The sequence below is a fragment of the Coregonus clupeaformis genome, unplaced genomic scaffold (assembly GCF_020615455.1).
Source record: "Coregonus clupeaformis isolate EN_2021a unplaced genomic scaffold, ASM2061545v1 scaf0089, whole genome shotgun sequence".
NCBI classification, from domain to species: Eukaryota; Metazoa; Chordata; class Actinopteri; order Salmoniformes; family Salmonidae; genus Coregonus; species Coregonus clupeaformis.
In genome coordinates this window covers 530,983-547,500 of record NW_025533544.1, presented here as the reverse complement: position 1 = coordinate 547,500, position 16,518 = coordinate 530,983, and the positions used below count along the sequence as shown (strand labels likewise).

Sequence of the window (16,518 nt, the reverse complement as noted above, 5' to 3'; positions counted from 1 at the left end):
AACGTTTGTGAATTGAAAATAAATATCTTTGCTAAAAGTATTATTATATTATTGATTGATTGACTGTGACTTTTCAGATCACCCAGTAGTGCTATCTGCAGGGTCAGCTCCATGCAAATATTGCAATCCTTTAGCCATTCCTGGACCTGTGTCCAAAAACAAGCTACAAATGGACAGTACCAAAACAAAATGATCTAATGATTCTGTCTCTTCACAGCCAAATCTGCAGAGCTGGGAAGATTGTATCCCCCATACAAATAACATACTATTGGTAGCAAGAATTTTATATAATAATTTAAATTGAAAAATTATAAGTTTTGAATCCGGCGTCGTTTTGCGTATCAGTTCATAAACACTATGCCATGGAATCGGTACGTCAAAAATCTCTTCCCAACTATTTTGCAATCTATATGGGACGGCTGTCAATCTTTTGGTCCTTAAATGACTTTTTTATTTATCACAATTTTCTTTAACCAATTATGTTCTTTAATGCAGGGCCGACAGACAAGTTCCTTACTTTTTCCCCCTTCCACTTTCCTCTTCCATTTTTGCGGTAATGCTGCAATTATTTGGTTGTAATTTTGGGTAGAGCAGACATTTCCATATGTTTTTGTTAGCTGCATAACTCCACCATTCCTACCAATAATATCATTTACGAAGATTATATATATATATATTTTTTTTTTCTAAAAAAAGAAAGTTTTTTTTATCAATTAGTATATTTCAGTTTCACCACAATATTTGTTGCAATATTTGTCCTGTCATTTCTGGAGGATTAAATTGAAATTGAAACCAACTTTATATGGCTTGTTTTAGAAATAGTGATATTTGGGAGATGATTTCCTTTTCAAATACCTGAAAGTGAGAGGTTGTAATCTGAATAAAGGGAAAAAGTCCCTTCTTGAACATTGGGTGAGACAATCTTACTAGTTTGCTAGAGAAACAGTTCGGATTTAAGTATAATTTTTGTATGACTGAAGCTTTTTGTGATAGGTCTAATGCTTTAATATTTAATAATTTCTGTCCTCCTAATTCGTATTCATTATATAAATAGGCCCGTTTAATTTTGTCTGGCTTGCCGTTCCAAATAAAATGGAATATTTTTTTCTCATAAGAGGTCCTTAGTTTACACTAAAAGGTTGTATTCTATACCCATTTGAAGAGAAAAAAGTTCTAAATGTGTTTTATAAGATTACAGGGTGTCCCACATGGGGTCCTGACCTCACATTTAGAACCACTGAGTTACAGCCAAACAGGAGCACACTAATGGCTGTCAGTTTACATTACATGTCATGATAGAAGCTACTAAGCCACTATTGATGTTCTTCAAGTTCAACAAGTGACAATTAAAAAACATGATGATCCAGATGATACTCAGTTGATAGAGATCCTATATTTCAGTGATTCTATGTAACTCTATGGAGTTTCTGAGGTAAAAAAAAAAAAAAAAACGGAAGGAATTCCTGATCAATCAGGGAAAATGTGAAATATAGGACATTACCGTCTCTCCTTTCTGGATACTCGACACTGAGGGTCTCGTTTGCTCCCCGACTTGTCCTGGTGGACCGGGAGGCCCCTGCAGACCTGAAGCACCCTACACACACACACACACACACACACACTCATCAGTATTCAGGCCTGCCATTCGTTACCACCCCATTGCTGTCAGTCCTTCCCTTGCGGTCCCTACCTTTTCTCCTTTGGGACCTTGGAAGTTCAACCCCATGTTTCCCTGTAGAAGAAGAACGAGAAGAACGTATTACTGTCTTCAAATGTGTATTTGTCACATGCTTCGTAAGCAACAGGTGTAGACTAACAGTGAAATGCTTACTTACGGGCTCTTCCCAACAATACAGAGAGAAAAAAATAGTAATAATATAAAAATAATAACACGAGGAATAGATACACGAGTAACGATAACTTGGCTATACACACGGGGTACCAGTACCGAGCCGATGTGCAGGGGTACGAGGTAGTCGAGGTAGATACAGTATGAACATATAACTAGGAATAAAGTGACAGATAATAGACAGTAGCAGCAGCAGCGTATGTGATGAGTCAACAGAGTTAGTGCAAAAAGGGTTATAGCAGATAGTCCTGGTAGCTATTTGGTTAATTATTTAACTAACTATTTAGCAGTCTTATGTCTTGGGGGTAGAAGCTGTTCAGGGTCCTGTTGGTTCCAGACTTGGTGCATAGGTACTGTTTGCCGTGCGGTAGCAGAGAGAACAGTCTATGACTTGGGTGGCTGGAGTCGTTGACAATTGTTAGGGACTCCCTCTGACACCGCCTGGTATAGAGGTCCTGTCTTCTATAACACTTTACTGTAAAGGGCAATTCTGCCACTTTCCAACCTCATATTCATTCTCTCCAGCACCAAACCATGTCTACATGATGTGAAAATGGCGGTTTCTATGATCTGTGGTTAAAAAGATAAGCAGAAAGGTCTTAAAAAATGCTTATCTGTGACATCACAGGGTAGGATTAAACATTTCTAGCCAGAGGGAGGGTATTTTCTTGCTCCCCATATCACAGCAAATTCAGTGTGTAAAGCAAATCACCTTAGGACCAGGAAGACCAGGAGGCCCGTGACAACCCTATAAAACAACACAAAACTTTACTAGCAACACATTAACAACACATTAACAACTTTATTAAGAAAATATATAACTATTGATAGTACAATAAAACCTTATAAACTACGTTGAAATCAGTTCTTACCCAGCTAGCACATAACGTTCTTAAAACCTTATGTTTGTTAGAACTTGATGAGAGCGTGGTTGTCCTATGGTTATTTTGCATACAACCTTCCCACAATGTTCTGGAAATGGTGCAGGATACCCAGCTAGCACATAACGTTCTGAGAACTATATGTTTCTTAGGTGGGAATTTCAGTCCTTCAGCATAACGTTTCCTACAGGTTTCCTCATAGTTCTATTTAAAGTACTGTTCACAAATTGTTCAGAGAACGTTAAGACACAACGTTCTCCTGTGGGAATTTCAGTACTTCAGTATAACGTTTCCTCATGGTTCTATTTATAGTAATGTTTTTTAATTGTTCCGAGAATGTTAAGAAACAACGTTCTTCTGTGGGAATTTCAGTGCTTCAACATGATGTTTTCTACATGTTTCCTCATGGTTCTATTTAAAGTCATGTTCTCAGAACATTAAGAAAACTTTCCATAAAAACCTCAAGAAAACATTAGGAACATTCAAAGAATATTCTAAGAATGTAATTTCAAAACAAATACACTCCATTCTCAGCATCAACAAAACTTGATCTATCTTGTTAAGTGTGTTCAGGTGTGTTGGCCGCCCCATTAATTGGCCACACCTGATCTTAAATAGTGCTTGTTTCCTTTGAAATGGGGTCTGTTTGAATAGACTAAAATGAAAAGCTTTGCATGAATTAAAAAAACACGGCATGCTAACTCAATCCAGGTGGCGCAGTGGATGGATTCCATGGATAGAGAACAGAAGATCATAGGTTTGAATCTCAGTTATGGCATGCCAAAATAAAAAAATCTTGTGTTTGCATGATTAATTCCTAAGCAAATTAATATGCTTTGAGTTCAAAACAGTTAACTTAAGCTAGCAGTGTTATTAAAAGTCTTATTGAAACATTACCTTCAAATAACCTATAATTTCCATTCTCAGAACGTTAATAAAACCTCCCGGGAAAACTTTCATGGAACCATAGAAAAACGTTCTCAGAACCTCCCTTCAACCTAAACATTAACGTTCCCAGAACAGGGGACATTTTTCCTTCCGTTCTCATAACGTTTAAAAAACTTTCAATTTTACCGGTCAGGCTTCGTTCCCAGAACCAATGGTAAACCAAAAACATTCCCATAACTTCCAAGGAACCAAGTGTGCTAGTTGGGATGTAACTGAATGTCTAGATTTAGAAAAATATTCCAAATATGGCACTGACAAACACTACTGGAAGTCACAGGTCTGGGACCAGTTTGACTGTGTAAAGTCCCTCAGAACATACTGGATGTCACAGGTCTGAGACCAGTTTGACTGTGTAAAGTCCCTCAGATCATGGATGTTACAGGTCTGGGACCAGTTTGACTGTGTAAAGTCCCTGTGATACTGGATGTCACAGGTGTTGAGCTCTACAGCAGTCTCACAACTCAATCGTTGGTTGAAAACTGTTTTCTGACCCTCCCAAAATATAGAATTTGTAGATAATTGGCCCTCTTTCTGGGACTCAACCACAAACAGGACCAAGCCTGGCCTGCTGAGGAGTGACGGACTCCATTCTAGCTGGAGGGGTGCTCTTGTCTTATCTATCAACAGACAGGGCTCCAACTCATCTAGCTCCAAAATAAGATAGGGTGCAGGCCAGGCAGCAGGCTGTTAGCTAGCCTGCCAGCTTACCGGAGTCTGGAACAAGCTCAGTCAGTGTAGTCAGCTCAGCTATTCCCATTGAGACCATGTCTGTGCCTTGATCTAGGTAGGGCAAAACTAAACATGGTGGTGTTTGCCTTAGCAATCTCACTGAATAAAGACCTCCTCGATTCATGTCATTATTGAAAGAGATTATGATATCTCACATCTCAAAATAGGGCTACTTAATGTTAGATCCCTCACTTCCAAGGCAGTCATAGTCAATTAACTAATCACTGATCATAATCTTGATGTGATTGGCCTGACTGAAACATGGCTCAAGCCTGATTAATTTACTATGTTAAATGAGGCCTCTCCTCCTGGTTACACTAGTGACCATATCCCCGGTGCATCCCGCAAAGGTGGAGGTGTTGCTAACATTTACGACAGCAAATGTCCATTTTCAAAAAAAAAGAAACGGCTTTTTTCGTATTTTGAGCTTCTAGTCATGAAATCTATGCAGCCTACTCAATCACTTTTTATAGCTACTGGTTACAGGCCTCCTGGGCCGTATACAGTGTTCCTCACTGAGTTCCCTGAATTCATGGCAGATAATATTCACATTTTTGGTGACTTCAATATTCACATGGAAAAGTAGACTCAGTGGGTTTTGTCCAACATGTCTCCGGACCTACTCATTGCCACAGTCATACCCTCAATCTAGTTTTGTCCCGTGGAATAAATTTTGTGGATCTAAATGTTTTTCCTCATAATCCTGGACTATTGGACCACCATCGTATTACATTTGCAATCGCAACAAATAATCTGCTCAGACCCCAACCAAGGATAATCAAAAGCTGTGCTATAAATTCTCGGACAACCCAAAGATTCTTAGATGCCCTTCTAGACTCCCTCCACCTACCCAAGGACATTGGAGTAAAAAAAATTGGTTAACCACCTAACTGAGGATCTAAATGTAACCTTGCGTAATACCCTAGATGCAGTCGCACCCCTAAAAACAAAAAACATTTGTCACAAGAAATTAGCTCCCTGGTATACAGAAAATACCAGAGCCCTGAAGCAAGCTTCCAGAAAATTGGAACGGAAATGGCGCTTCACCAAACTAGAAGTCTTCCGACTAACTTGGAAAGACAGTACTGTGCAATATCGAAGAGCCCTCACTGCTGCTCGATCATCCTATTTTTCCAACCTAATTGAGGAGAATAAGAACAATCCAAAATTTTGTTTTGATACTGTCGCAAAGCTTACTAAAAAGCAGTATTCCCCAAGAGTGGATGGCATTGACTTCAGCAGTGATGAATTCATGAACTTCTTTGACGAAAAGATCATGATCATTAGAAAGCAAATTACGGACTCCTCTTTGAATCTGCGTATTTCTCCAAAGCTCAGTTGTCCTGAGTCTGCACAGAACTGCCAGGACCTAGGATCAATGGAGACACTCAAGTTTTTAAATCCTGTATCTCTTGACACATTCATGAAAATAGTAATGGCCTCTAAACCTTCAAGCTGCATACTGGACCCTATTCCAACTAAACTACTGAAAGAGCTACTTCCTGTGCTTGGCCCTCCTATGTTGAACATAATAAATGTCTCCCTATCCTCCGGATATGTACCAAACTCACTAAAAGCCAAACCTTGACCCAGAAATGTACAAAACTATCGGCCTATATCAAATCTCCCATTCCTATCAACATTTTTTGAAAAAGCTGTTGTGCAGCAACTCACTGCCTTCCAGAAGATAAATAATGTATACAAAACGCTGCAGTCTGGTTTTAGACCCCATCATAGCATCGAGACTGCACTCATGAAGGTGGTAAATGACCTTTTAATGGCGTCAGACCAAGGCTCTGCATCTGTCCTCGTGCTCCTAGACCTTAGTGCTGCTTTTGACACCATCGATCACCACATTTTTGGGGAGAGTGTGGAAACCCTAATTGGTCTACACGGACACGTTTTTTTGCCTGGTTTAGATCTTATCTGTCGGAAAGATATCAGTTTGTTCTCTGTGGATGGTTTGTCCTCTGACAAATCAATTGTACGTTTCGGTATTCCTCAAGGTTCCGTTTTAGGACCACAATTGTTTTCACTATATATTCTACCTCTTGGTGATGTCATTCAGAAACACAATGTCAACTTTAACTGCTATGCGGACGACACACAGCTGTATATTTCGATGAAACCTGGTGAAGCCCCGAAATTACCTACCCTGGAAGCCTGTGTTTCAGACATAGGGAAGTGGATGGTGGCAAACATTTTATTTTAAAACTCAGACAAAACAGAGATGCTAGTTCTAGGTCCCAAGAAACAAAGAGATCTGCTGTTGGATCTGACAATTAATCTTGATGGTTTTACAGTCGTCTCAAATAAAACTGTGAAGGACCTTCGCGTTACTCTGGACCCTGATCTCTCTTTTGACAAACATATCAAGAATATTTTAAGGACAGCTTTTTTCCATCTTTGTAACATTGCAAAAATCAGACAAATGTTGTCCAAAAATGATGCAGAAAAGCTAATCCATGCTTCTGTCACTTCTAGACTACTGCAATGCTCTACTCACCCGCTACCCGGATAAAGCGCTAAATAAACTTCAGTTAGTGCTAAACACGGCGGCTAGAATCTTGACTAGAACCAAAACATTTGATCATACTCCAGTGCTAGCCTCTCTACATTGGCTTCCTGTTAAGGCTAGGGCTGATTTCAAGGTTTTACTGCTAACCTACAAAGCATTACATGGGCTTGCTCCTACCTATCTTTCCGATTTGGTCCTGCCGTACATACCTACACGTACGCTACGGTCACAAGATGCAGGCCTCCTTATTGTTCCTAGAATTTATAAGCAAACAGCTGGAGGCAGGGGTTTCTCCTATAGAGCTCCATTTTTTTATGGAATGGTCTGCCTATCCACGTGAGAGCCTCAGACTCGGTCTCAACCTTTCTGGCCCAGGGATGCAAAGATGAATGGCAAGGCACTGGAGTGACGAACAGCCCTTGCTGTCTCTGCCTGGCCGGCTCCCCTCTCTACTGGGATTCTCTGCCTCTGACCATATTTACATTTACATTTTAGTCATTTAGCAGACGCTCTTATCCAGAGCGACTTACAGTTAGTGAATACATATATATATATTTTTATACTGGCCCCCTGTGGGAATCGAACCCACAACCCTGGCGTTGCAAACGCCATGCTCTATCAACTGAGCTACATCCCTGCCGGCCATTCCCTCCCCTACCCTGGACGACGCTGGGCCAATTGTGCGCCGCCCATGAGTCTCCCGGTCGCGGCCGGCTGCGACAGAGCCTGGATACGAACCAGGATCTCTAGTGGCACAGTTAGCACTGCGATGCAGTGCCTTAGACCACTGCGCCACTCAGGAGTATATTATGGGGGCTGAGTCACTGGCTTACTAGTGCTCTTCCATGCCATCCCTAGGAGGTGTGCGTCACTTGAGTGGGTTGAGTCACTGACGTGATCTTCCTGTCCCCTCGGGCTCGTGTGGTGGAGGAGATCTTCGTGGGCTAAACTCAGTCTTGTCTCAGGGTAGTAAGTTGGTGGTCTGTTGATATCCCTCTAGTGGTGTGGGGGCTGTGCTTTGGCAAAGTTGGTTGGGTTATATCCTGCCTGGTTAGCCCTGTCCGGGGGTATCGTCGGACGGGGCCAAAGTGTACACAATCTGGCCTTAATGGCCATGCACTCTTTTAATCTCCACCCGGCACAGCCAGAGGACTGGCCACCCCTCACAGCCTGGTTCCTCTCTAGGTTTCTTCCTATATTCCTGCCTTTCTATGGAGTTTTTCCTAGCCACCGAGCTTCTACATTTGCTGATGTAAAAAGGGCTTTATAAATACATTTAATTGATTGATGTCTGGGACCAGTTTGACTGTGTAAAGTCCCTCAGAACATACTGGATGTCACAGGTCTGGGACCAGTTTGACTTTGTAAAGTCTCCTAGAACATACAGGATGTCACAGATCTGGGACCAGTTTGACTGTGTAAAGTCCCTCAGAACATAACTGACATGTGACAGTTGTCAATAACATGATTTGGGGTGTTACTGTACTGTACCTCATAACCTCTGGGGCCGGGAGGGCCGATAGGACCTGACAATCCTGAGGGGCCTTGGTCACCCTAGAAACAAGACAGACACCACAAACGTTACACAAAGAGCTCTGGGTTGAAAGACACAGGTTTACATCTCCCATAATGGTTTACCAATGTGTTTGAGTGATTGATTCTGACAATCCAAATATGAGCAATATATTATATTAGCTTACCATTTGATAAGACCAATCACTTGACAAAGTCTAATTAAGGTTTTCTCTTATATCTGTCTGAATACAGACTTTAGAACTGAAGGTCAGTTAAAATCAGTTAAGGTCAAAGTGGTTCTATGGTTCTATAGAATACTCACAGGAACTCCAGGTAAGCCAGGCAGACCTACACCTCCATTCCTTCCAAAACAGTCAGCTGTGATGACATCACCTGGGTCTCCCTGTAGAGACAACAGGAGGTTAGAGAGGAACACATCACACATTGGGGTCGTATTCATTAGCGTACTCCGTAGCACTTATTAGATACACTCAGGTAGGTCCCTCCTGGTTTGGGACTGTTCGCTTCTGTTTGTTTCCTAGTGAATTATACGAGCCAGTACTTCATCTAAAGAGGACAACAGTTTGGGTGGACTAATACAGTAGTTACCTTTTGTCCTGGAAAACCAGGTGGACCCTGAAGAGGAGGGAGACGAGAGAAAAGGGATACATTTTAAAGTCTGATTAGTTTAATCTTTCAAGTTTTCTCAGAGAGACATGACACTGTGTGTGTAAGGTACTCACCAATCGGCCCTCCAGTCCAGGGAAGCCTGGACTTCCAGGGAATCCTCGCTCACCCTGAGAAGATATCCAATTAAAGCTGCAATACAGTATGTGACATTTTGGGCGACCCAACGAAATTAAAATAGAAATGTGAGGAATAGATCTGTCATTCTCATTGAAAACAAGTCTAAGAAGCGGTATATCTGTTCTATGTGTGCTATTTCTATGCTTCCCGTTCTTAAGTTTAGTTTTTGCGTCTTTTACTTTCGGTTTTGTACACAGCTTCAAACAGCTGAAAATACAATATTATTGGTTATGGAAAACATATTTCACAGCAGGTTAGATGGTACAATGATTCTCTACTCAATGACTGCTTGTTTTGTGAAATAAACCGAAATTAGGCAAACTACTACGATTTTAGCAACCAGGAAATGGCGGCGCAATTTCTGCATATTGCACCTTTAATCATTTTCATTTTGCATCAACAGTCTCCAACCCATTGGTTACTTTTCCTATATGCTTTCTGCTTTGACTCAGTAGACTTACAAGCCCAGATAATAACAGAGTGCTGCCATCTAGTGGCCGGGTGTGATAGAACAGCTTCAGTCCAGATTCAGTCCAACCAGGGTTCTCTCAGGACTCGACAGTCGTAACGCTGTCAGTCAGTAGTAAAAATAGTAACCCACCTTAGTCCCGTTGCAGCCTGCAGTTCCTTTGGGGCCTGGGGGGCCGTCATGTCCCGGGAGACCCTGCAGGAGATCACAGACACAGAGACAACAGGAAATCACACAGGAAGTGAGGTCACACAGCGATGCAGTACAAAACATTCAGATAGAAATGTAGTGTGTAGAACCATAGAGAATGATAGAGGCCTCTAGTGGCCAAAAGGCTGTTTTAACATGTCCAGCGCCATTGAGGGCTTCCACAATTGTAATGTAGTCAACAGGGTGGGACTTCGAACTTCATTGGCTGATCCCTCCTGGTGACCCTGTTGGAGTCATGTCCAACCGGGTCATCAGGAGGGATCAGCCAATCGTGAAGAAGAAAATTGACTACTTCAAAATGGAGATAGTCTCATGGCGCTGCCCATGCTGTCACAGACGCTATAATGGCACAGATACAAAGATGAGTCCTCTATCTATCTCTATGTGTAGAACATAAATAATTGTGAGATTAAATATGGAATCATGTCAGTTCTATTCATTATATTTCTATCTGCAACCTTCATCGAGTTTCACATCCCTGAGTATACCATGGATGTCATGTGACGTTAAGAATCGCCAGTGACAGATCAGTAAAGCAGTTTCCCAACTCCGGTCTTTGAGTGCCCCCCAACAGTACATATTTTTGTTGTGGTCCCGGACAAGCGCTTGCCAACTAATCATCAAGCCCTTGACAAGTTGAATAAGGTGTTTTGTCTGGGCTATTAAAAAAATGTGTTGGGGTCACCCGAGGACCGGAATTGGGAAACACTGCAGTAAAGTTCCCACCAGATAGGCTAGGGCAGGACTGCCCAACCCTGTTCCTAGATAGCTACCGTCCTGTAGGTTTTTGCTCCAACCCTAATCTAGCACACCTGATTCTAATAATTAGCAGGTTGATCAAATGAATCAGGTTAGTAACACCTGGAGTTGGAGCGAAAACCTACAGGAGGGTAGCTCTCCAGGAACAGGGTTGGGCAACACTGGGCTAGGCTATATAGTACATGGTGAGAAATAAAAGTTGGAAACTCACTGGAATTCCTGGTGTTCCGGGGAATCCAGGCAGTCCGGGAGGTCCCTGTGGAAGTAACAAGGACAATGAATCAATAACAGAGGAGGCTGGTGAGGGGAGGACGGCTCATAATAATGAATGGAATGGAGTTAATGGAATGGTATCAAACACATGGAAATCAGGTGTTTGATGTGTTTGAGACCATTCCATTAATTCCGTTCCAGCCGTTACTATGAGCCCGTCCTCCCAATTTAAAGTGCCACCAGCCATCACTGATCAATAAAATACTTTTGAGAAATGGTACATCATACACAGTGGTGTAGTGCAGCGCTTCCTCACTTTTTTCAATTTGAGAATACACGGAGCTGGTAAAACTATTTCTGGAAAATGTATTCTAATAAATTCTAAATAACTATATTTAATTACCACTAAAGTTCCATGAGAAACGATAGAATAAATAAATAAAAAATATATATGTGTAGCAGCCTAGATGTAGGTAAATGATGGTTTCTTCCCGGTCTTCTCCCTGACGCTGGTGAGAATGATAAAGAACTATAAGCTACGTGTATGCACTGCGAAGGCCCATCTGAGGCTTGACTACTTTGGCCAATCAGAACGTTGAAAAAATAATCAAAATTCACTGTGTGTCAGCCTTGATGTTCATAAAACTCCACCGACCCCTCTTGCGCAGTGGAGCCCAGAGCCATACGTGGCCACTAATTGGTTATGGCGACACTTTTCTGCCAATGACACTCAAATCAGAGTGTCCACCGCAAAGCCCAAGGACCCTGACCCTCTCTGGAAGTTTCTGTAGCCCTGCTTGGGATATTTAGCTGTAGCCCTACATTGGCTATTGGTTGAGACGCAGGGGCCGTTCTAGCTTGGTTTGTCAGGGTGGGCAATTGGACACGTAAATTGGGCCAAATTGGAGGTAATAATGCGTTTAGGTTATAGTTTATTTAGATGCATGAATAAACCACACCAAAAGCTTGATTCTCTGGCTGTTTTAAAACGAATTCCTGCCATTATTTGTGTTCACTTGTTGGTCAATTGATTTCATTGCATGTTTAATCTATGCAAATAAATGACATTAATTGATAGTTCACCGCTCTGTTTTCTTTTATTCTGCAATAGGGTATATTGTAACCATGTGTTCAAGCTAATAAAATCAAAGTTTATTTATGATACATTGTATAAGCTACACAATACCATGAAACGCCTACTCATAATAAAGCTCTCCTCACAAACAGTGCAATAATATTAAGATATATGTATTTGTATTTACATTAGGGTATAGCCTACAAATAGCTATACCACGTAGTCATAGACCTATTAGGCTAAAGGCTTACTGCAAATGATTGCTGTTTGTTCCTGAACTGGCCGAATGGCAGAGCTATCCTTCTTCAGCTATCCTTTAGCTATCCTTCAGCACCACAAGTTCAACTTCTTTAACATCATTGCACCATCCTTGCGCTGTCTTTTCAGCACCACGAAGGGCGTTCCGATCGCTTAAAATGACATCTCATCAAGATCTGTTGCCTAATAGTTCTACTCATCACTAATTATTATTATTACAAGTAGAAGATTATCACTTCTCACAATGGTGCTCGTTTAGTAAAGTTAGATCAAAGCTGAATCAATGTCTTGCAAGATCACATAATGATTCATTAGTATTTTACATAACAGAACCGAATATTATCGCATACATAGCATAGTAAGCCTATAACCTTACTATTACACCAAAAACATCCCCCTCATTTCTAATGAGGTTTTAGGATATGGTTAACTGAAGCTGAATAGTCACTTTCTTTTTTCTTCTCATGTGCCAAAGCTCAATAGGGTGCGCCACTAGGCAGGATATATGCTTTGACTGAAACAAAATACAAGAAAGGCTAATAGTTTGTTAACACCATCCGCTCTAATTCGCTGACGAAACAGTCCTCCAAGAAGACCTAAATGCATATTCCCATGAAACTGATTGAGATCAATCAAATGATTGACATGGAGATGCAGTTTGGACGTTTCACACGTAAAACGTGAAGAATTATCATTCATGATTGACAGTGATGATGGCCTATTTAGAAATTAGGTAGCCTATGCCTCACTTGGTGTTTGAGGGTATTAAAAATATGACATTTTCTTTAGACAATTGGTGTGGGCATAGACAGACGTCGCAAATGGAGGATGCTTTATACTCATATTAATGATATGCGATTCAATTGACTACATCTGTCCATATAAACTTTGATTGAGGAGATTATGACGTGATAAAAAAAAAAAAAAGTGCGCTCCCTCACCTAAAAAATTGCGCTACACAACTGATCATACATTCACATCAGAAACCAATAAGATTACTTCCCTTTTGTCATGGAGTGAAACGAGGACATCTGGTGGGCCACAGAGAGTACTACACTCTAGAGAGGGCCATCAGACAGTGTACTGAACTGGTATATGGAGTGAGAAGTGTGTGGGTCACGTCACGTCAGGTTACTCACTCTTATCCCTTTTGGACCTCCAGGCCCTGAAGATCCATCACTACCCTGAGATGGAGAGGAAGGGGGAGAGATTCATTTTCAAGTGTCTAAATTCACAGATATAGTCAGGTATGATGTTGCTCCTACAACGAGATCCAGGAAGGGCCTCCTACCTTCTCTCCCCTGCCTCCGATGGGCCCCTCAGGTCCGGGGAACCCCGGTACGCCCAGCTGACCCTGTAGTCCTGGGAAACCCCTCTCACCCTGTGGAACATAGAACATAGAACACAAAGTCCTGACACCTCTTACCCTGCATAGAGCACACAGACAAAACAGTCATTACAAATCAAATAAGGAAATCATGTGTTATGATTGTTTTGTACAGTAGATTAGTGTGCGTTTTCACTCTCACCTTGACTCCTTTCACTCCGCTGCAGTCACACTTTGATTCCACTGCACAGCCATGACACGCCTGTAGGATGGAGAGAAAGAGATGGAGAGGGAGAGGGAGAGAGAGTGTGGAGAGAGAGAGAGAGAGAGAGAGACAGGGGGGAGAGCATAGAGAGAGAAAGAGAAAGAGAGAGAGAGAGAGTATGTTAGACAGATGTTCATGTGTTTGTCATGTCTCAGACAGCTTTGTGTAGTAGAGGTCTAGAGGGTGGGAGACTGCAGTAAATAGTCTGAGCACAAGGCCTGAGGTGCAGCACAGAGACAGTGATGATGCACACACACACACACACACATACAGACACACACACACACACACACACACACACACACACACACACACACACACACACACACACACACACACACACACACACACACACACACACACCCCTACGGAAAAGAGCTGATAACTCAGACCTGTGAAACACACCAACAACCTCAGACTCAGTGGGAACGGATAGTTTGCCCCCTGTTGTTGTTAACAATACACTATACTATACCAAACTACACTATACTACACTACACCAGTGTTATTGTTAACACTACACTACACTAAACTACACAATACTATACTACACCACACCACACTACACTATACTATACCCCTGTTATTGTTAACAATACACTATACTATACTACATAACACTACACTACACTTCACTACACCCTGGTATTGTTAACACTGCACTCCACTCCACTACACTATACTACACTATACTATACTACACTACACTACACTACACTAAACTACACTACACAACACTATACTATATTAACTACACTATACTACATAACACTACACTACACTTCACTACACCCTGGTATTGTTAACACTGCACTCCACTCCACTACACTATACTACACTATACTATACTACACTACACTACACTACACTACACTATACAACACAGCATTACACTATACTATATTATATTAAACTACACTATAATACACTATACTACACTATACTGCACGGCACTACAATATACTACAATATACTACACTATACTACACTATACTATACTACACTACACTACACTACACTACACTACACTACACTATACTATACTATACTACACTACACTACACTACACTAAACTACACTACACAACACTATACTATATTAACTACACTATACTACACTATACTACAATATCATTCACTACACCCTGCTACTGTTAACACTACACTACACTACACTATACTATACTACACCCTGTTATTGTTAACCCTATACTACACTATACTCCACTACACTATACCATACTACACTCTGTTATTGTTAACACTACACTATACTATACTACACTACACCCTGTTATTGTTAACACTACTACACTATACTACACTATACCACACGCCACTACACTATACTACACTATACTACAATACACACAACTACACTACACTACACGATATTATACTACACTACATCCTGTTATTGTTAACACTACTACACTATACTACACTATACCACACGCCACTACACTATACTACACTACACTATACTACACTATACTACAATACACACAACTACACTACACTACACGATATTATACTACACTACATCCTGTTATTGTTAACACTATACTATACTACACTACACTATACCAAACTATACCACACTATACCACACTATACAACACCATACTACACTATACCACACTACACTACACTATACCAAACTATACCACACTATACCACACTATACAACACCATACTACACTATACCACACTATAATACACTGTACTACACTGTACTACACTATACTACACTATACTACACTATACTACACTATACTACGCTATACTATACTACATTATACTACACTACACTATACTACAATACACACAACTACACTACACTGCACGATATTATACTACAATACATCGTGTTATTGGTAACACTATACTATACTATACTAGACTATACTACACAAGTTATTGGTACCACTACACTATACTACACTTCACTATACTGCACCCTGGTATTGGTAACACCACACTATACCACACTATACTACACTATACTACACTATACTACACTATACTACAATATACTACACTATACTACACTATACCCTGATATTGTTAACACTAGTGTAGTGTACTGTTAACAATAAAAGGGTGTATTGTAGCATAGTGTAGTATAGTGTAGTGTAGTGTAGTGTTAACAATAACATGGCGTAGTATAGTGTAGTGTAGTATGCAATACTACAATACACTACACTAAACTATACTACACTATGCTATACAATACTACACTACACTACACTACACTGCACTATACTACACTCTGTTATTGTTAACACAACAAAACACTACACTACACTATGCTATAATATACTATACTAAACTATACTACACTCTGTTATTGTTAACACAACAAAACACTACACTATGCTATACTATACTATACTACACTATGTTATTGTTAACACTACACTATACTACACCCTGTTATTGCTAACACTATACTACACTACACTATACTACACTACACCCTGTTATTGTTAACATTACACTACACTTCACTATACTATACTACACAACATTACACTACACTACACCCTACACTACACTATACTATACCCCTGTTATTGTTAACAATACACTATACTACACTACACTTCACTACACCCTGGTATTGTTAATAATGTACTACACTATACTACACTATACTACACTACAATATACTACACTATACTACACTATACTAC

General features: G+C 40.6%; 1 protein-coding gene across 1 annotated transcript in view; it reads right to left on the bottom strand.

The window, feature by feature from the left end:
* LOC121554196 (collagen alpha-5(IV) chain-like) overlaps positions 1-16,518 on the bottom strand; it is a 105,582-nt gene that overhangs the window by 49,053 nt on the left and 40,011 nt on the right. Inside the window, exons 2-13 of the mRNA XM_041867676.2 lie at positions 13,761-13,820; positions 13,523-13,612; positions 13,371-13,415; positions 10,897-10,941; positions 9,849-9,911; positions 9,184-9,237; positions 9,050-9,076; positions 8,763-8,843; positions 8,417-8,479; positions 2,562-2,597; positions 1,691-1,732; positions 1,502-1,594 (exon numbers count right to left, since the gene is read on the bottom strand). Coding sequence (XP_041723610.2) covers positions 1,502-1,594; positions 1,691-1,732; positions 2,562-2,597; positions 8,417-8,479; positions 8,763-8,843; positions 9,050-9,076; positions 9,184-9,237; positions 9,849-9,911; positions 10,897-10,941; positions 13,371-13,415; positions 13,523-13,612; positions 13,761-13,820 — 699 coding nt within the window. The remainder of the gene's footprint in view (positions 1-1,501; positions 1,595-1,690; positions 1,733-2,561; positions 2,598-8,416; positions 8,480-8,762; positions 8,844-9,049; positions 9,077-9,183; positions 9,238-9,848; positions 9,912-10,896; positions 10,942-13,370; positions 13,416-13,522; positions 13,613-13,760; positions 13,821-16,518) is intronic.